The 23,215-nt window shown below is 32.0% G+C and overlaps 1 protein-coding gene across 2 annotated transcripts in view; it reads right to left on the bottom strand.

Moving 5' to 3' along the window:
* The window catches only part of LOC143073110 (endothelin-converting enzyme 1-like), a 50,198-nt gene that overhangs the window by 8,418 nt on the left and 18,565 nt on the right, over positions 1-23,215 (bottom strand). For both annotated transcript variants that reach the window (XM_076248426.1, XM_076248425.1), the window contains exons 3-14: positions 21,644-21,830; positions 15,150-15,362; positions 13,751-14,001; positions 13,181-13,273; positions 12,254-12,376; positions 11,771-11,857; positions 11,085-11,224; positions 8,007-8,098; positions 7,058-7,176; positions 4,525-4,623; positions 2,958-3,035; positions 1,366-1,466 (exon numbers count right to left, since the gene is read on the bottom strand). In XM_076248426.1, the coding sequence (XP_076104541.1) occupies positions 1,366-1,466; positions 2,958-3,035; positions 4,525-4,623; positions 7,058-7,176; positions 8,007-8,098; positions 11,085-11,224; positions 11,771-11,857; positions 12,254-12,376; positions 13,181-13,273; positions 13,751-14,001; positions 15,150-15,362; positions 21,644-21,830 (1,583 nt within the window). The remainder of the gene's footprint in view (positions 1-1,365; positions 1,467-2,957; positions 3,036-4,524; positions 4,624-7,057; positions 7,177-8,006; positions 8,099-11,084; positions 11,225-11,770; positions 11,858-12,253; positions 12,377-13,180; positions 13,274-13,750; positions 14,002-15,149; positions 15,363-21,643; positions 21,831-23,215) is intronic.

Genomic DNA, 23,215 nt, shown 5'->3' with positions numbered 1-23,215 from the left:
TATTTAATTTATTTTTGGATAATATCTTATGATCATAAACAAGTTTCTGTCCAAGTTTGGTAGAAATCAACGATAATTTAAGAAAGTAGTTTGAATTTCAAAAGCTTTAACCACAGTGTAAATATTTGTGGACGCCGCCGCCGACAACAACGATGCCGATGATGGATTGTAGGATTGCTATGTCTCGCTTTTCGACAAAAGCCGAAGGCTCGACAAAAAATGGGAAAACACACTTATTTACTAAGATTATTTAGTAATATCACAATCCAATCAAAAGATGAGAAATGATTAAGGAATATGTCCGTAATTATCAAAGGTCATTTGTAAAGAGTGCCGTTAAATCCGATTCATGAAATTCATAAGAGCCCTCATAGCAATTATCTGAATGGTCCGTAGGTTGCCTGTTACAATGGTAAGAACATTTAATCATTTGCCTGTGGCAATCCAAATTACTCGGTCGTACCATAGTGTTTGTAACTTATTACTTATCGTCCTAAACATGGACAGAACATTTGCATTTGAACGTTACAGAAACAATAAATAATATTACAATCAATCATCCTTAATAAATGAAGTCTAAATTCCCTCCAAAATTACTTCAAAGATTACTCTGTTCAAATTACCTCTTCTTCGTAAACCACATTTATTACGATTAAAATCTCAAAACTGACGTCACCTCAAAATACAAGATTTGTCGCAAAAATCTACAAACATTGTTTATTCTTTTTAATGCACCAAGTCGATTATAGTTTCAAGTAATGGTTAAAAAGTAAAAAAGAAGATGATCTTCCCGAGTGGGTTAAGCATGCCAGATCGTTAAAAACCTATTTGCACTTCTGGAGTTCAATTCCGGGTTTTGGCAGTTTTCGTGTCTCTCAACCTGACTTTTCTTGTGCAAGCAATTCCGCTGCAAATGTTTGCACTTGTCCTAAGTCAGGAATCTGATGTTCAGTGGTTGTCGTCTGTTTATACACATCATAGATACCAGGATTAAATTTTGTATGTGTTTCGCGTTTCTCGTTTTTTATATAGATTAGACAGTTGGTTTTTCCGTTTGAATGGTTTTACGCTAGTAAGTTTTTAAGCCCTTTACAGCTTGCTGTTCGGTGTGAGCCTAGACCGTACCTTGATGTATACTTTTCATCATTACCAGAGTCACTGGTAACACTATTATGAAGCAAATTTATTATTTTACCAACATGTCACAATTACATGTTTCACATGTAATTCAAATAAATCTTATCATTTGTTTAAAAGAAAGTGAGACCTTAATATTAATCAAAATTCTACAATATTATCATAAATGAATAAGCAATACAATAATATTCCTATTCGGATTATTAATCCAACTATACTGCCACCTACCGTTGTCTGTCAGTCGTTTTACCCAGTTCGCTAAACATTGAAGTTACTTCAAACGCTTTCCAGCTCTTCAGATTTTCAAACCAATGGTTTTCAACTTCGAACTTAAAAATATTATAAAAATGTTTGGTTATTAATTCAAATTCATATTTCAGATGCAACATTGAAACGCAGTTTAGCCATTATAAAGTCTGATATAAGGAATGAACTTGCAAACTGATATACAAGAAGACACAAACTGCAACTAACGATTAAAACGGATTCATATATATCAACAAACATTGACACTAAAAGTAAATCTTGGGAATTAGATACACGCAATCCGATAATAGAGACAGTCACAAGCATTATCAATTATGAGTCAAATCAAACCGATAGAGAAATGAGAAATGAGAAGTTTTCATCTTATTATGTTATTAAAATTTGCTGTTACAACATTTTGGAATTTATTTTAAATTAAGGAATGCATCACCCTTATACAAATCTCTGATTCTTGTCTGGTTTTGGCAATACCTTTTGGTACTTTTTTGTTTATAGCTCTTCATATGTTTGATAAGTTTTGGATTTTCCAATATTTTGGCCTCGAGCATCATTGAAGAGACATTTAATTTGATTGTCGAAATACGCATCTGGTGCAGAAAAAATGGTACCGTTTATGTTATTATTTAGTTCCACATACTACTGATAGCAAATATATAATTTTTTTTAACGGCATGGTTGATAGCAGTTAAATGGTTATGTAGCCTAAACTAAGTGGTTTTATCTGACAGTAGTCGTTTAATGTCGTGAAGATACTTGACACCAGCTTTCCAATAGAGAAATACGTGACACAGATTCTTCAATGATAACTCAGAAAAGAAACATCTTAAGCATAAATGCAACACATCTTCCGTGCACAGATGTTATCAAGAATTTTATGGTAATGTAGACAGAGAAGATTTCACTTTTACAGACACAGTGGTTGGTTTTGTACTGGTGATGTTCAAATTGATGCGTTTTGTTTATCGAACCTGCCGTGTCAATCTGCATGTTGAGGTACAAATAAGCGGAAGGATGTTTGATTCTTTATAGTAGATTTTTAGATATTCTAAACAAGAACAATCTCGAAGTATCGTTTTGATGTTTCATCATATCCCTTTGTTCTCATTTTATGTTCGGAAACCTACTGACTGATTAAAAACAATGTTTTTGAAGAAGTAATAAAAACTTAGAAAAATGCAGCAAACAAATCATGATTGCCGACATTTTTGTGTGTTAATGCTATTTATCCTGATAGCTTTGTGTTGTAGACGTATTTTGTCACAAATATTTCACAAGATTAGTATCATTTGATTATTGCTTATATCACAGAAAGAACGTAGTTCTAAAGAAGTTCACTGCTTTATTTGGAAAAAAGGGTAGGACGTTTTTCATGTTGACACCATTTTTATGATTTCACATATACTAGCACATATATATATATTACTGCAGGAAACTATATTTAGAGTGTGTGCAATATACCTCCACCCCTTGAACTAAAATTTTCATGAGGTACAACAAAATGCTTAAAAACACTACTTGCAACAAAGGACTAATTCATCTTATCATATACTCACTAATTTATAGAACTGATCTAGAAAACTTTGCTTCATAATATACGTTGGATAGCTTATTTTGTTTAACATTTGGTCAATCTGCAATGTTAAAAAAAATCATGAATATATGAGGCAGTTTGATGATACAACACAAAATAATTTAATCATAAGATAAACAAAAGTAAATGTTTTCCTGTGTTGCTGTAAAAAATATAAGATTAAAGGGTAGAATTCTACACGACATTTTGAACCTTCAGCAAATCAGATTAACTACACCGTATTTTCATCTTGTCAGAAGAATCTAATGTTGACGTTGATGTGGTGTGTTGTACTGTACAATAGTGTTGATATCTGTTGATATCTTCTGTCTTCTTTTTTCATAAATTTTTATGAAAGTTATTTAAACTTCAAAAGTCAACCAATTTTCTTCTTTAGATTTAACTAGCTTTTTAATAAAAGCAAATATATATTTGTACTATCTTAAGTACTGTAAAAAGTAATATATACATGGAAGAGTTGGTATAAGTACAATCAACACCATATAACAATAAAAATCAAGTTAATTTACTTTTTACGTCTTCCATATTCAGACTATATCGGTTTTAGTACTCTGACTGTTATAATTGTCTGAATTTATAAATATTAAATGTAAAAAATATATAAATAAACTTGGAAAATGAACACGTTACAGGAAACAAATGATAAAAATATGACTAGTTATGTAATATTTATCATAACTACGTTGATGTTACTTATAAACACTGCCGTTACCATCACGAGCAAAAGATCTCGGGACACATTAATTGGCATAAAGATCCTATCTGAGAATTATAGATTAGCTTAGTTATCAATATCTATTCTCTTTATTTCATGTAATCATCAAAAATTTATATCTGATTGTCATGCTTGGTAGTGTACATTATTCTTTTTAACGTAGTAAATTGTCAATTTTCAATTTTGAATTTTTGTTGCTTCAAACTTTTAATTTTCGTAAATAATTATTTAGTTCACAATAAATAATAAACGATGACATTTAATAATTATGAGAGACAACAATTGTATTTGTACAGAAATCAAAGTTATTAATTGGAAAGAGATACTGTCTAGAACCTTGTGGTTTTATTAATCTATGAACAGGCAAACACAAACATTGCTTTGTTAAAGCATAAACAAGTAAAACAACAATGCTTTGCTAAAATATAATCAAGACCAAACTTATATTTCAAATATATTTATATTCGTGTGTAATGCCCTAATGCAATGCATTTCAATTTTGATAGATTTGGTTGACCTTGTCTGGTTTCTGGATGTTGTTTTCCATAGTTTTGGTCGTAAGTATACCCGGTTTAAGTAGTCCCTAAAACATGTGCAGTTCGAGCAAAAATCGGTATCATACGTTTATGATTCTAAAACAAAATGTATTATCACAACAGTTTCAATGCTATAAAGGTTTTAAAAATGTTGACGATTTTTTTTTAAATCGTGAAACAAAAAAATAGATAATCTTATCTGAAGCAAATCAGAAAACAATATTGATGGACTATCAGACTATTAATGCTATTGATTATAGAATTAAGATGGTACCTACCTTTTGTGTAGCCTCTCCTCGGACATTTCCTCTAAACCACACATTCTTTAAAACAAATCCTTTAAATGATTCCTTTACCTCTGTAATTAGCTGTTCAATCTAAATATGAAAGAAAGACATTACTTCAGAAATATAAGAAAATATTCAACTAATAGTTATATATGATTGTGTTAAAGTTTTGTGTTGTGTCAAGTCTAGATTAAACTTAGTTTTGATTATAACTTTAAATGATATTCTCAAATTACGGTATTTCTAATATCGTTTTTGGACTTTTGTTCAAAAGTAATAAAGGAGGTATAAAAATACTAAAGTTGCATCTAAAAATCGCAATTTCTGTAATGCCTACTACATTTGTTTTTCTTAATCTTCTGACAAATACTCGTATACATAATTTTGTCATTCTTACTTTCAAAACGATGTCAAACATGTGAAAAAGCCTGTAAAAGTTTTCGTATCTTACAAAAAATTGTGTAAAGTCGTGAAAAGATTTGATGAAATACTAAACGAAACTAAATTGACTTTTTCTTCATTTTAAACCTTAATAGTAGTAATGAAATATACCAGGCTTATAATTTTATACGCCAGACGCGCGTTTCGTCTACATAAGATCATCAGTGACGCTCACATCAAAATACTAGAAGCTAGAAAGACAAAACAGATACAAAGTTGAAGAGCATTGAGGTTCCAAAAATCCAAAAAAAGTTGTTCCAAATACGGTTAAGGTAATATATTTCTGGGATACAAAAATCCTTGGTATTTCGAATTATTTATACTTTTGCTATCAGTTATTACTCAATTTATTAAACTTCATTGCGCGGAGTTTAGCTGGTTCGCTTGTAATAAACCAGTCCATCTATAGATAGGTGTTTTAGAATAAACTCATCAATGAAGTGTCCAGTTATTCTTTTTTAAATCCTTTGATGACACTGATAGGTGATTAGAAATCAGTTATAATTATTACGGCAATCATCCTTATCACCCACATCTTCCAATAGACTGTCCTTATGCAAATTAAAACGTAAGCTCCGCCCGATCAGTTGAAATAACATTGGTAATAATCTATAAAAAATATTACCATAGAATTGATATTCATGTCAACACCAAAGTGCTGACTATTGGACTAATGATACTCTCGGGAACGAAACGTCCACCAGCAGTTGGGTCGACCTAGTTGTGTAAATAGTTATCAAAGGTATTAGGCTTATAATTTGAAACGCCAGACGCCCGTTTCGTCTACATAATACTCATCACTCAGCCTCGGATCAAAATAGTTGGAAAACCAAAACAAGTTCAAAGTTGAAGCGGATTAAGGTTCCAAAATTTCAAAAAGTTGTGTTAAATACGGCTAAGGTAATCTACGCCTTGGATAAAAACAAATCCTTAATAGAACGCGTCCCTTCTTGTAAGAAAGATATTCATTACATGCATTTTGCAATTTTCTCAATTCATTTTCCTAAAATTTGGTATAGATAAAGGCAACATTAGTATACCGCTGTTCGAAAGTCATTAATCGATTGAGAGAAAACAAATCCGGGTTACAAACTAAATCTGAGGGAATGAGATCAAATATAAGAGGAAAACAACGAACCAACAGAAACACTAAAGCGCAACAAAAAAACAAAAAAACAAACGACAATGCAACACACACAGAAACGAACTATAAGACAATTGCCATTTTCCTATGTACAGGACATTTTAAGAAAAAAATGGTGGGTTGAACCTGGTTTTCTGTCCAGCCACTCCTCGTGCTTTTATGGCAATGTTAAATATAACACTAAAGTGACAATATTACATGACAAGACTACAGTACAAATAAATGGAAGAACATTCAGGAACGAGAAATAAACAAATAAACGATACATTTCTACGTGCTAATAGTTATCAAAGGAACCAGGCTTATAATTCATTACACCAGACGTGTGTTACGTCTGCTCTTTTGAACTAACTTTTGTTTTATTAATTACAGGTGACAAGATCCTTAAAAATACCACTGACTTTGCAAGTTTCGAAATTGATGGGTACAAACAGTGGATTTTTGCGGGTATGCCGTTATCTTATTTAACTACTTAGAAATTCAAGTTCATTATAAGTGAATAACCCTAAAGCAGTATGTATAATTATTTTAAAGACTATCAGCAAAACGTTGTAATGGTTTGTTAACATCCTATACAATGGATATTCAGTCATGAAATTTCCCCATAATCCTCTGATGATAATTCCAGGCAACAGAAGTTACCGATGTTCAAATCTCCTCAATCTATTTAAACAAAGCAAATTAAGGTAGGGTAGGAAACAAAAAATCTGGAATTCACATGCACTCATACTTAGTAAAAATGTCCAATCGGGATTGGAACATAATTGAAAAATTAACAGAGCAGACAAAACTAATGGTATCTAAAGTTAAGAACTGTGTTTAGCATCGGCATCAAAGACGTAAAGACTTAATTAGATTACAATTAAAGTGAAACAATGAAAGTATCATAACACGAAGCAATTTTATAAGTATTCAATTCCTTTATTATTTTTGACTAACCTGCATGACGTTGTCATTCTGTGAAGTTGCATTAACGTACATCGCCGCTGTAGCAAATCCAAAAGCCTTATTTGTGTAGAAAGTACATCGGCGCCATAACTCGCCATCAAATTCCAATTCTGTAAATAATTAACACTGTATTGTAACCGTTCAGCATAATTGACTTTTGGCTGTTTACCATTTCGAGTAGTAGCCAATTTGTTTTTATTCATTTGTACTCGCAGAACATACCTTTACAAACTTGCTAAATTTTCAATTTGATAACAGATATATTAGTGTATATTTTAAATTAATTGTCCGATTGTGCGCAAACACCATTATTCATTTTGACGTTCCTTGTAGTGTTATTCAAGTTGGCCTTACTATTCAGCGTTTTACACTTTTCATTTATTGTTGATTTTTGTCTGCTCACATCCAGTGGCAAGTATTGCACGCATGTTCAGGACGAGAACAAATTAACAAGTAATGCGGTATTTAGGCCCAGCAATAAGGGGTCGAGAGGGATGAAGATTGTGGATTTAGGAGAAGAGGGAATATTGGATAGTGACAGGAATTAAAGCTTGCAATATGCAACTCTCAAAGAGTTGTTAATAGGATTCTAAACTTGACGATAGAGTGGCTATCTATCTCTACATGAGCAATCAGATTGTACGGACGCTCCACATTGGCAATTGTTTTTATGCCAGTCTGAAAAAAATCAAGTCCAAAATATGACCATATTTCTGTTCTCAAAAAAACATTAAGTGGAACTTTTGGATTTTCTCTTTGGTGTTTGAGCACAATTGACTGTATGACAGATCATCGAAATTGGCATCCTGGAATTTTCTATTTGGTTTAAATCTTAGAAAAATCTTTTTATTTCTTTTAAGTAAATATTTGTACTACTTGCTACTGCTAGAATGGTTTAAACCAAAATTTCTATGAAAATTGTAAAACAAATTTAAAGTACCTGTTTGTTGACTTAAGTCTGCGAATTGTGATACTTCAAAATACGGCATAAAACTTCGAACAGCGTGCACTAACAAGTAGTAATAAAGAACACTGAAAATTAAAAGAATACAAAAATAAATATAACAATTAACAAATATTATAGTAAAGGTGTCAGACCACCAATTAAAAATCACTATCTGTTCAACCAAATTTTTGCAATTTCCACAGCTTTCTAAATATTTTACCTTAAGTTAAACTTCATAGAAACCAGATATATCCTGAATTGTACATGTATCACATTTCTACATGCCAGTTTTCAACTCATGTTTAAAATATTTTAAGAAAGTATTGCATACTCATAAAACAACAACTGGTTTTATGGAAATCTGAAGATAGTATACTATGTAGCGCATTAATCGTGAATTTTTAATGCAAACTCATAGACAAGTGAATTCTGGTTCAAAATGATCTAGATATATTTCTCTTTCATCAAAAGTTTCATTTCTGCAAATTTGTTGGTTAGTTTAAGTAAACAATGACATCAAAAGCACTTTTTTGTGTCAGAGTAGTCTGACTTCTAAAGGCATTAAACCAACTCAGTAATGCAATGTTTAAAAAAAATTTCATTTTTAAAAAGAAGCACATATGTAATTTAATTAAATAGAATATATGCTTTGAATACACTTTGGAATATGTTTGACTTGCATTTTATAATCGTATGTCAGAAAATTATAAACGAAGACAAATATGTATTTCTCTGCACGACTATGACTTAAAAGATACGTAGGAACTGTTTTATTTTGAATATCAAATATTTCCCATCATGTTCTGTTTTATCACGGCCCGATTTGGTGTTGTTGCATCTTACAAAGTCTATTCGAATCCTTTTGAAACGAATTTCGCTCGAAACGGCGCATGGGACCGTCTTAAAGGTTATTGTTGCTTTTTGCCCTGTGTTAAAGGCCCGATTGTGACTTTCACATGAAGAACAAGAACATGCTTTTTGTGTGTTTTGGGGTCCTCAATGCTCTTCAACTTTGTACTTGTTTGGCTTTACTACTATTTTGATCTGAGCGTCACTGATGAGTCTTATGTAGACGAAACGCGCGTCCTGGCGTATTAAATTATAATCCTGGTACCTTTGATAACTATTTACAGTAAAAGTAATGTTTGTTTTTCATGGAAGGGTTCCCCTATTCATTTGTTTTTTAGCAATTTTTGAAGTCTTATTGTGTCGATATATTTGACGCCACATAGCTATTACTAGATTTATTTCACTTGACTGGGCGGGGTTTAAGAAGTTCGCTTATTTAATACCAGTCCATCTATAGAAATGAGTTTTGTAATAAACTCATCAATGGTGTGTCCAGTTATTCGTCCCATATCATACAATCAGTTATTTTGTATTTGCCTTTGGTGACACTGATAGGTGATTAGAATTCAATAATAATTATAACGGCAATTATCCTTATCACACACATCTTCAAATAGACTGTCCTTATGCAAATTAAAACAAAAGCTCCGCCCGATCAGTTGAAATAACATTGGTAATAGTTTTACATTGGTCCTTTTAGTTTGTGATGACTTAAATGCGAAAAATGCGCTGACAGAATGCTTATTTATCTTTGATTTGACACTTACAAAGGAAGGACTCCTACAACTTGTTAAGGAAATTCGAATTTTCAAGAAGTTAAATTGAAATCATCCCTTTAACGAGTAGGTTGTTCAATTTAGAATATATTTTTTACAGATGAGAATGGATATGTTCCAATTGTTACGTTAATCACGTCCTTTTTATCTCGGATTTTACCTACCTAATGAGACTTTTCACCCTTTATGCACTTACACGACACCACGAGGGACGCCACAATTATAGGAGTATCTGCTCCCCCTTCTTAGCCTCTTTGATCACTCCGTGTTTGGGTTCGTGTTGCTCATTCTTTAATATCCTATATTGTGTTATATGAACTGCTGTTTATTTTTTAGTCATTTTCTTCATGAAATCAAGTTTTTTTTACTTTGTCTTCTATTCATAAATGGTTGTATGTAGACACCATTTACAAGAAGAAGACGTCGAAAACAAACTGATGATATCATTGAAAAAAATACGACGAGTTGATACACTATGTCAAAGCATTTTCTCATTATGACAATGTCAATAATATAAATTTAAACTCTTCAATCACAATTTGAAACATATTAATTGGTGGTTGTATAACTTCTAATTGGAAACACTGCGTCAATATTCAGACGACTATAACGAGTTATATCCAGCAATATCATTGATTGTATCACTTTACTATACCAGATGCACCAATATTAAAAGACATATTATATGAAAACGTCTTTAATCCGTTGCGTGTGAACTTTAACGTGATATGTCCATCGCTTACCGAAGAGTCGAACAATATCAAAGTGACAATAAATAACATAAGTCGAAGAAAACACCATGACAAAATCAAGACGAGGAAAAGACAAATAGTTATCAAAGGTACCAGGATTATAATTTAGTACGCCAGACGCGCGTTTCGTCTACATAAGACTCATCAGTGACGCTCATATCAAAATATTTATGAAGCCAAACAAGTAAAAAGTCAAATAATTGTCAACAAAATACATTTTAAAGCACATGTGCGTTGATAAGACTCGTTGGTTGAGCAAAAGACGGATGTGTGACAATGATAATTGAAACTATATCCGTGGTCGGTGGAGACCTGTTCAATTAGACAGACACACTATTTTGACCAGCATTTTACTTAAGTTTAAAATGTTTACTCTATATTAGATCTAAATATTTACTAGCTTACGTCGAATACCGTTATGTGCATCTACCTGTACTCTTTTGCTACTTTCATGACTTTGGAATTACTAAGGGGTGCGTCATTTTAACAAAATAATGCCCTATCAATGCATATGATCTTGCTGCATTTAGAGTGCACCTACTTCAAAAGTATAAAGTTATTATATCGTTCGTTTTTGTCTAATGGTATTGAATATTTCTGGAACGTAATACCATTCCAGAAGACATTTTTAATATGTTACGTGTATGTTTACTTTATGCCACTTCACATAATATTCCCTTTCCTGTTACACATACCTAGAGTTATTTTGTATAGTGTTTTCCACTATACCACATAAACTGATTAGTTTGTCTTCATGCAGTATGACTATTTTATCTGTGTTGACAATCTTTGCTGTTTGGTATGTTAATGTAGTCAAGTACAATTCCCAATCAATCTATAATTAAAAGAATTATATCATAAATATGTCACTATCTTTTAAAACAGCAAGAACATTCCTAGATATCAAAGAAACTATATTGGAAACCACTAGTTGAAGATACTAAAACCGTCTACTATAGTGCAAAGATCATACAAGATACGGAAAGGAATGTAAATAAACAATCTGACTATTGAAGTTGTATAAAGATGGTGAAGAACTCCATGTAAATATATATGTCTGCGATTAAGTCTAATCTTAGAGCTACACATTTCCAAATATGAGCAATATACTTTGTCCTGATTTTAGCCTAATATTAGAAGATCAGGTTACGTTAACAAAAAGCATTAAAAATAGTTCCCATTTCTAATTTTTAACATAATCATCGCTGTGTCTGAAATGATGGCATTTGTGTGAAAATATACGTTCCTTATACATTTATGCAGAAATATTAAATGAAAAGTGAAAATAACAAGAAGAAAAAAACCATAGCAAACCTGACAATGGAAGTGTTAAACGACATTCGCTGGCTTTAAAAAAAAATAATTTCAATAAACGTCATACCATAGAGCACTTCTGTTGAAAATCTGTGATCGTCGTGTTCTTGTACACATCAGCTCTGTTGAATTCGATATCATCCTTACTTCTTGTCTAGAAAGAAAAAAAAATGTTAAACTATCACATTGACAAATAATATACTCATTTATTTCTGCAAATAAATCTTAGTACATGTATTACTTATAGATATTTATAATCATTTGATTTTTCAAACTTTCATGCATAGATTTTTACCTCAAATATTGTTTGTTCCACAGTAAAGTAATTGTGTACTTTTGCAAAAAATAAAACATCACATTGCTGACTTTTGACACACCCCACAAGGGACTGTAATGAATTCCGCAAGACCTCTCACTTATAGAATGTTATAGCATGTTTCAGCATGTTTCAGAACCACATTACATAATCACAAATGTATCCATATCGTGTGTCTACTGTGTAATTTTTTATTTATAATGTTTTATTTTATCTTATATCTTAAACGTTTACCTTGTTCGCTAATTCAACTTCCAGTTTAAGCATATCTTCTGCAATTGTTAAAGACTCGTTCTCGGACTTGTTCCAAAACATCCTTAATGTCTTAGACATATCATCTAAATATTTTTGCCTTACCTACAAAGAAAAAAAACCAATTTGTATCAAACTTAATATGATTCATATACATATAAATAAAGGCAACAGTAGTATACCGCTGTTCAAAACAAACTCGTAAATCTATGGACATAAAACAAAATCGGGGCAACAAACTAAAACTGAGGGAAACGCATTAAATATAAGAGGAGAACAACGACACAACATTAAAATGTAACACACACATCAACGGACTAAGCATTAGACAAAATCCGATGAGAACAGCCAATTTAACATCAAAACCAAATAAATGAATTTGGGATAGAAAAGTACCGTGACACGTGTTATATATGCGTGTTTTGCATCAGAACGCTGATTACTGGGCTGGTGCTACTCTTAAGGGCGAAACGTCTGCAACCAGTGCGCGTATTCTCTACTAGTCATCATAGATACCAAATTATAATTTAGTACGGCAAACGCACATTTTTTTCCACACAAGACTCACGAAATGCGATCTCATCGAAACAGTCTTAAAGCATAATCTATTACTTTGTTGACAACGTTGAAAACCAAAGTTCACTAAATAATAATATAAAGTTGTGTCAAAGCTGACTATGACAATCTATGTCTGGGTTAAATAATGAAGATGCACATACATAAAAATTACAATAATTAGAGCCTCAATTTAAAAGGGACATCCTTTAGATGGAATTTAATGTTAATAACATTTTCAAATATTGAAATCATAGAAAACACATACACAGGATATGTCAATATTCGAAAGGAAACTGGAACGTGTCAAGAATATTAATTATACTACTGTAATAAATATATTTGTAACCTTACTTGTTTAGCATCCCATTTAAGATATTTTTCTTTCTTTGAATTGTCTTCTTCTATCAATGCATCTATCGGATAAGGCATATCACTTTGTGAAATCTGAAATATCAAAAAAGGAAATGTAAATATCTACTTCAATTTGATGTTCAACCCTGAAAATTCTTAGTTGAACAAAATAAATTCTCATTTTGTAATTTTTTTTTGTTGTTTGGTATTCCATATAAAAATTATTGAAAAATAAAGGTTTTTAAAACTGCCTTTTATGACATGCTGATTCCAAGAATTATAGTTTCTAAATATTGCGTTTATGAATGAGTGTTTTGATGATAACTATTAATTAAACATTTGGTGGGGTTGAATATGACTGTCTTTGTATATTATCATTCGTGTTGATGCTATGTTGATCTCTAACTTTTAGATGTTTTGTTCAACTTAAAAAGTTAGACGTCCCATACACATCTACTTTTTACTCATTGTTCAAAATGCTATTAAAGCGTAGCAACAACGATAACAAAAAAAAAACGTTTAAAAAAACGTGTCCTCGAGCTCATGATTTTTTAAAAACTTTATACACACCTTAATGACATTTTTATCGTCTTGCCATTCGTCTGGACCAACGAACACTGTAAACAATGGCCAAGTATTCAGTTGATGTACCTTCTCAAGAATAACAGGAAAAGTGTAATTGGTCTCTGTTCCTGAAATCAGCCCTATTAGATTCCGGAACTTCTGTATGATAGCTGATTTGTTAGTGGTCTCTTCTTGCATACAACTGTCATGGAATTTCTTTGCTTTTTTAATTGCATCGGATGTGCCACGATACAATTCTACAATAAATGTGTCATTTTATTACAAGTTTCAAACAAGTATACTATAACACATTTTTATTTAGAGGCCATCTGAAGCAAGCCTTTAATCGGGAGGTGGGATTTTCTCGCTGTATTGAAGACCCATTAGTGGATTTGGGCTGTTTTTTATTTGTTAGGGCTGTTGTCTCTTTGACACATTCCACGTTTCCATTTTCAAATTCATTCTTACTATCGTGATATCAATCATTAAACTAGCTTTATTACCTAGAGAATAATTTATAAATGCTATAAGTTTTTCTAGTTATTTTGTAAGCACAGGCATTTGTCTCAGAAAAAAATTCTTGTATACCTATATTAAAATATATAGGGGTAAAAATTCAGAGACACGTGCCTGTGTTTGTAAGCTACTTTTTCGTGTAATAACTTATCTCTTTAAAAGAATAACGCTACTAATATGAGTTTTTACGTTTGAAAGGAAGATCTTATGAACAAAACAAATTCCCATCAATCCTTATTTCAAGATAAATGAAAGCAACAGTAGTAAACCGGTGTTTTAAAGTTATAAACCGATAGAGAGAAAACAAATATGGTTTACAAACTAAAACCAGGGAAACACATCAGCTATATGAGGAAAACAAAAGATCAAAATGTCATGGGCTTCATGGTTTAAATTTACCTCATGTATACGCTCACATACATACATCCATACGAACTTGCACGAAACAAGAGTTTTCTCAATGATTGTAACTGTTTACAGCTTATTTAGTAAAATACTAACATATATTTTTTTTTATTTTCTATTTTTCAAATAATTTATTATATTGATATTTAAACTTATAAGGTAAGGAATAAACAACATGATTTTACATTTCGTTGCTTTCGTTTACCAAACCAAACATGTGGAATATACTCCCAATAATTCGAATGAGTCTTAATACAAAGTAACTCAATGTAAATTAAAAAATGTGGATGGGGATTTTGTTAAGCTATTATTATTAATGTTTGGTTTTTAGTGAATTACGACGCTTTCAGCTACATCGGCTATACCTTGGCGATTCTTTTTTATTAGTGGAGTTCCTGCAGAAGCACATTGAATACAAATTAAGTATTTAGTAAGTAATACAAATCAAGTACGATTATTAACTGAACAGACAGGAAAAACTTACCTAGTAGCTCGTGAAGCTGGTACATATTTTTGTAAGCTAGTTCCTGAGATCTGTCCCAATAAGAATATCCTGGTGGTATCGGCGTGCTTTTCTCCCATCCACCACATGCATATTTATAAAAGTCATCACAAGGTTTAACTTGACTGTCAATAGAAGAAAGTACAGAACTAGCTACTTCAATGCATCCTTTTGTCTTGCAAACACTGTCAATTTCTGAAACAAATTGTAATTTTTCAAACGTCATATATATGTTAAGATTATATCATTTATTTCTGTTGGTAAATTGCTATCTGACCTAACTCATTTTTCCATTTATGCATATTAATTTTAGGAAAACTGTGAAAAACGTCATCCAAGTACCAGGCTGATACTTTTGTACGGCAGACATGCATTTCGTCTGCTACAGACTCAATGACGCTATAATAAAAAAAACCTAATAGGCCAGATAAAGAACGAAGTGGAAGAGCATTAAGCTTCAAACAACTCAAAGATGTTCAAACAGTTGAGATATAATTTTTATCATTTCAACTAAGATTCGTGTCAATATATTACAGAATGATTTTGTGAATGCAATATACATTTATTCATGACGCACGGGAAATGTAGACTAAAATGTACACAACTTTGTTCGAGATTTTTGGGCAGTATATTAAGAAACGTGAGTGTACACAAGTCAGTTTTGCTAGTCAATTTTGTTATATAAACTTTTAAAGGTTAAAAAATAAAAATAATAAGGTACAAAAAGCGGCTATAAAATCCAGACAATCTGAATGACGGCAGCATTGCTAATAAAGTCAAGGTCATTGGACCTTGAACTAGGAAAGAGGACCTCGAAATAGCAAGCGACATAAACAAAACAAAGAAAACAGGGCTTCAATAATCAAGTGCCTATCAGGTATGAATACAAAATACAAAGATAGTTCTTTGTAATTTCTTGACGCATTCATTGCAACAAATGAAATAGTTCCGTCAAGTAAGCAGTTTATTTGTTTGTTTCTTGTAATCACATAAATTGATTAAGGAACGCATAAAGTATAAAAAATCCAATTATTCCTCATGTAATCTTGTTAAATGAAAGACAATAGGATCAGAATAAAATACAACATAATAAAGAAATAACAAACAAACTGGAAACCAGATTATCATTCCATGAAAGCTTTCTCAGATAAAACTTCATCTGAAAGTAATAAGTGATTATAGCTATTGTTGTATCCAATCAATTAGATAAGTCTGAATGTCTGCAAATAACTTGAATCAGCTCTTGCAATTTGTTTCCGTTTTGTTAATTAATGCGTTTTTGTAGTTGCCACTTTTAAGATATCAAATTATTATAAAACATTTCGCCTTCAGTTTCACATAAGTTTTTAATTTTGGAGTTTTCAAAATGGCGTTTTACGTAAAGAATTATATATTTTTTCTAAATAAAGTCATTCTTATAACGTCCTTTCGTGAAAATATTTCAATATATATTTATTTTCGTGAGTATGTATGTCTTTGAAATAAGAACATCAATTAGTTTTACATCTCTCATGATTAAAAGATTGTAATAATTCTAATCATGCCATTACTTCAGATCAGATATGTTAAAAAATCTCTTAAGCATAGGTCAGACAGAATTTATGTTTCAAATCAACATTTTAGAAAAACATTACATAAATACCCCTTTTACAAATCTTATGTCTAGATATAGAGTCAATATAGTCATTATGTCAACAGACATTTTCTTAAAATTTTTTATTATGCATCATGACCAATCCAACAGAGATTTTGACATGAGAAAAATATAATGATATAGGTTGTAGAGAGAAAAGAGAGAACTAGATATGTGGACAATCAAAAGTACCAGTCAAGGAAGGAAAATAAAAAACTTCATACGTGGACGATCAAATGATAGGAGTCAAATAGAGAAAAGGATAAACTTGACATGAGGAAGATCAAAGATACATTTTAAAGAAAGGATTGGGAGAACATGACATGTGGACAATCAAAAAGTATGAGTGAAAGAAAGAAAAAGGGACACTTGACATGTGGAAGATCAAATGATATGAGTCCAATTAAGAAAAGGGAATTTTCTTCAATATGTAGACGATAAAACGATTGGAATCAAATACAGAAAATGGAGAACATGACATGTTGAAAATTAAATAGTATGAGTGAAAGAAAGGAAAGGGGAGAACTCGACATTTAAGACACTTCAATGATAGGAGTTAAAGAAAGAAAAGTGAGAACATGTGGGTGACCAAATGATATGGGGGAAAGAATGACAGACAATAAAATTATTAACAAAAAAAAAAACAACAACATGCAGACAAACACAGCCGTTCATACTACACAGTAAACCATTAACATAAGATTCAGCCACATGTTCTCTACCTAAAAACCCGAGAGTGTATTCTAGTTCCTAACTAGTTAAAATGACTGTTCCTGCTCTACTGGTGACACGTCATGATACATAAATGATGAAACGTATTCGGTGATAATGTAAATGTCGTTTGTTAAAAGAAGATCACAACCTATCGTTTCAGATAATGTCTTCGACCATCTTTGTTGAATAAGAAAACATGCATGATGTGGTGAATCAGAACGCATGCATGTTGTGGTGAATAAGGACACATGCACGTTTTGTTAAAAAAGATCACATGTATATTTTGTTGTCTACGAACACATGCATGCTTCATGGAATCAGAACACATGCAACAAAGTAGGCATTTGAATAGTTAATATTCTGTCGATAAAATGGTACCCGAGCTCGATTTAAAAAAAAAGAAATTGATATGCACTGCATACACAATTAACAATATCCATATTTACCGGATTCAATACATGTAATACTTCAATTTCTAGATAGAATAATTATCTAAATTGATTTCTGGTATGAATTTGAAAGCGTGTACTTTGAATTCAATGTTTTCCGGTTATGCTAGTGCTTATCAAATATTAACTATAAAAGCATAACTAGAAACATGCAATATTGAAAATATATTCCACTCATCAAGTAATAATACATCAATATGCAAGGCTAACAATGGAAAGTTTTTAATCAAGCCACATGGAAATTCCAATGGAATTCCAGATTGAGAATAATGTTATTGTACCTTGAAGAAAAAAAATTATAATGCACAAATCAATATGTAACAAATATACGTCTTTATAATTTAAAAATTTATTATTGCACTTTTTGCACAACTCTGAGTATATGCATTGTAATGGTGGTCGTTTTCGCTAGATGTCTTCTTTATTCATATAATATCATTCTACGCATATCTATTTATCTTTATTGAATTTATATAGTTTCTCATGGGCGCAGCCATTTTTATTAGGGATTCGACGGTCCACTTCCTGTGGCCCGGCCGGGACATTTTAGGGTTGAATATAAGTACTCCGATCACGGTGACCGGCAGTTCCGAACCCGGTAGCAGACGATACACCAGTGAAAACTATTACAGAAGCAAGAATATAAACATTTAGTTTATAAGGTAACCAGCTAAGCATATTTAAGCTATTTAAGGCACCACCATGCACTCCCGTAAACTTGTATGCTTTAATTATAGTGTATTACAAATGTTCCATTTGTAGAATGTCAAATAAATCATCATTGAAATTTTAACGGTTTGATTCTTTAAAATCAGAGAACTCGGGAATAGTGATTCCCATGACAGCATTTAAGAACTTCTCGAACAAGATTGATTGATTGATTGCTGATATTACCCGCCACTTTTAGCATTCTTTGTTATATCATGGCGGTCAGATTTTTTCAAGGTAGAGGAAGCCAGAGTACCCGATAGGAACCATTAACCGCAAATAGGAATCCCTACGAGGACACAAATGACGAAACACACAAAACATTAAAGAAGAAACAATTAAATGAAAAGCAGATAATTAACTAGATATCATTGAGATGGGAGCCATCTCTGTGGGCCCCGCTGTCAATAACGTGGGATAAATAAGTTGTATGGATAATCTGATATGAAGCATTATTTGAAGTTATTACATAGTCTCATGTGTGATTTTGATCTAAGATTTTAAGTTAAAACTGATAAATATTCTCATCTTACTTTCATAGTATAATAGTGATATGACTGCATGATGTGAACTCATTGTTTACTACTCTAAGGTGACTTCTGGATATATGGATTGATGTTTGAACAATATGTTTAAAGGTGCTGCCCAATTGATATTTGTCACATATTTTTAGAATTATGCCTTCAATATATTATGACCCACCAAGTATAAAGTATGAAATATTAATGGTTCTCGAGAGGTAGAGCGGACACAATTTGTTAAGAACAACGAACGGATGGACAGACCGACAGACTGATCTTAGACCTAGGATGCATACATTATGACACATTCTCTTGTGTTGGTTAATATATATGTTAAGTTGAAAATGTTTGTCAGGTATAAAGTATGAAATAATAACAGCTGTCCTCTCAAAATATACTGTGGATCAAATTTGTTAGCGATGGACAGACCAACAGACAGACAGACCTTTGACCTAGGAAGTGGTACATACATCATGACACACCCTCTGGTGTTGGTTAAAATGGATGTCAAGTATAATATTTGAAATCATAACGGTTCTCAAGATATAGAGCGGACACAATCTTCACCACAGGACACAGGGTTGTCAACTGAAACCAAAGTTTTTTTGACGTTGACCTTTGACCTAGGAAGTTGTACATACATCATGACACGCCCTCTGGTGGTGGTTAATATGTATGACAAGTATATACTTTGAAATCATAACGATTATCTAGATATGGAGCGGACACGATCTTCACCACAGGACACAGGATTGTCAACTCGAAACCAAAGTTTTTGACCTTGACCTTTGACCTAGGAAGTTGTACATACATCATGACACACCCTCTGGTGGTTGTTAAAATGGATGTCAAGTATAAACTTTGAAATCATAATGGTTATCTAGATATGGAGCGGACACGATCTTCACCACAGGACACGGGGTTGTCAACTGAAACCAAAGTTTTTGACCTTGACCTTTGACCTAGGAAGTTGTACATACAACATGACACACCCTCTGGTGTTGGTTAATAATCATGTTAAGTATTAAGTATGAAATCATAACGGTTCTCTAGATATGGAGCGGACACGAAAGTGTTACGGACGGACAGACGGACGGACGGACGGACAGACGGACGGACGGACAGACTGATCACTATAGGGCGACCCGCCGTCGGCGGGGCCCTAATTACATTGTATACATATTAATCTTATTTTACAACTGTAGAGACTTTTGATACACACAATAAAGGTACATAACATTAGTAAAAACGATCTCAAAATTATCTAAAAATTCCAATCTTCCAATACCAAATCATAGATTGTTATTTAAAATCAATACAAGTTTGTTGTTACAAGATACATTTTCTTTTTCATAATTTAAAATGGTTACAGGGTCACCGAGTTTCATTTTTGTGAATTTTTGGTTGAGTTATGGAATACAGATTCAATAAACGTCAAATTCAGCGTAAAGAAACAAACTTTTCTATTATGGATATTTTCGACCATTTTAAAACATTGAATTGTTTAACAATAATTGAAAAATTAAGAAAAGAGAATAATATAATGTGAATTAGCAAAACATTAAAAAATCAAAATTGCCGCAACAGTTTACACCACTTAACAAAGATTGTTTCTGCACTTTAGTTTCTGTTGACCTATTAAGATTTTCATTTTAAATTTCAGATCCTTTTGGTTTTCCCGCCCTTTTTGATTTACATGTCATTGTTTAAGTTCTAATTTTTGGCTTTGATTGATAGGTTGTGGGCTTTAAATTACACTTTTAAAAACCATGTATACCCTACAAAAAAATTATAGGTTCGGCCTTTTGCACCGATGCTATTAAACGGTTCAGATCCCGGGAATGAAAAAGCACGTTTAGTTAATAATTTCGAATGTTTTTCCTTTTTCGTGATTTCGTTTTGTTTTTGCTTTTTACTCTCAGTGAAAAAAAAGATGGCCATTGGAAAAGTCTGGATCCTCAATTGGTGAAATAGGTAAGCGTAACCAAGGGAGAACTAACACATACATTCTTATCATCATTTATATTAATTTCATTGTTTCAAATAGGCTACCATTAAAATACTCCTTGATGTTTAAAGTTTTATTGACACAGACTAAATCAATGAAAGCTTACCAAAGTATATATACCTATAAAACACTTTTATCTAACAACATAACATTTAAAACCCACACGTCTAGAATATTGAATAAATGTCTGCATCAAAACTAGATGACTTGCATATTGCAACGTGTACATAGAATAAATGACGAATAATAAAAATATCATAGAATTCATTCATACACTTGTTCTTTAGATTTAGGCCTACCTGTACCACTAGACTTCCCAGAAGATTTAGACCTACCTGTATGACTAGACTTCCCAGAAGATTTAGACCTAACTGTATGACTAGACTTGCCAGAAGATTTAGACCTAACTGTATGACCAGACTTCCCAGAAGATTTAGACCTACCTGTATGACTAGACTTCCCAGAAGATTTCGCTATCACAGCAATGATAACACATACAGCAATAACCAAGAAAACAAAAAGGACTTTTTCTATGGAAGTTCGTTGTCGCATACAAATACATTTTCCTCCACAAAAATCATTTTCTTCCTCCAGGAAATCTTCAGAATCTATACTATCAAAATCTCTCATCTGAAATTAATTTCAAAATGGTTACTACAAATCAAATACAATAAAGTACAACAGGTAAAACAGTCAACACAAACCCAACTAAAAGAAGAACAGACGAATAAAGGTTCTCCGGAGGGGATTTCAGTTCCGCCCCACTAATGCCTAATACAATCCCTGAAATAATTCACATTCAATAGTGATTCTTAAACGAAAAAGTGATGGATAATAATTACGACAATCAGAACATATTTGTGGTTAAAGTTGTACCACTGAATAGTGACATCAAGTAAGCATGTCTAAAACTTCGACTTTTCATTGAAGGACATTATAGTTTTCACCGTACAGTTCTGTCTTTTTATAGTAGCTAATATCATTTTCAGGAATGCATTGGTTTCAAACAGATTAATAATTTACAAGCTTTAAAACATCGTTCAAATTATACAAGAGCCTTTTTGAAGTCCCTTTCTCTTAAATGCACACAGTTTAGCTTCAAGTACGAAGTGTTAAAAAGTTTTGCCTTCACACAGCTTCAAAAGCAACCAATTAATTCGAGTCATCTATCGGTGTCTGTAACATTATTTCATGTTGTAAAAGTAAAGATTTACTATCATTCTAATCGTTTTAAGAGCAACACAAGCCGTATTTAGATTACAACACAATAACAATTCAAAAATAGCACAAGAACATAGGGAAACACTGTAATTACTATCTTTCTCTAAAACGGTAAAAAATATGCTAACTTAAACTCTTTTAGACGTGATTGAACAAGGCGAGCGATGGCAGGTGTGAAGTAAAGTTAACTGCTGTCAATCGTCCACATTTTCTTACCAAGTCTGATATTTTAGATTCCCTCAATGATTATAGATTATCATTTTCTATATATATATTACAACGAACAACGTGCGTATATCATTGTATTTGACGTCTTCATGAAAGGCACAAGACCCCGATATAATATATACAATGCGCAACATGTATTATGATTTATTATCTTTTTTAATGTCAGCAGAAATATGTTAACAAAATGAAAGTGTTAAGATTTCCTTTTATTTTTTTTAAATCATCACTGTTTAGTGTGATGGAATTTTAGATATAATAGCTAGGCTTTCACAAATGTTGTTATTACAGCTAAAATCGGGGAGGGTGGGTAGGTTGACAGAAACGTTATCAGACAAAATTTCCATGTACTTCTTATTTTTATCGTTTGCATAAAAAAATTACACAAACAAACGATTACGTAAAATTATGAAACTGTGAATCACTCACTATCAGTACCTTTTTGGAAAGGTTAAACTTGTATTTGTCTTTATCGCCGCATTTCTTTAAAAGTACTGGTATTTTTTTAACCGTTTTTCTTCAAATGCTGGACTATATTTAACCAGTTGCTTTAAACCCTGGTCTATCTT

Source organism: Mytilus galloprovincialis, chromosome 4 (assembly GCF_965363235.1).
Source record: "Mytilus galloprovincialis chromosome 4, xbMytGall1.hap1.1, whole genome shotgun sequence".
Lineage (NCBI taxonomy): Eukaryota > Metazoa > Mollusca > Bivalvia > Mytilida > Mytilidae > Mytilus > Mytilus galloprovincialis.
The sequence above is the reverse complement of the archived record's forward strand: the minus strand, read 5'-3'. Positions and strand labels throughout refer to the sequence as shown.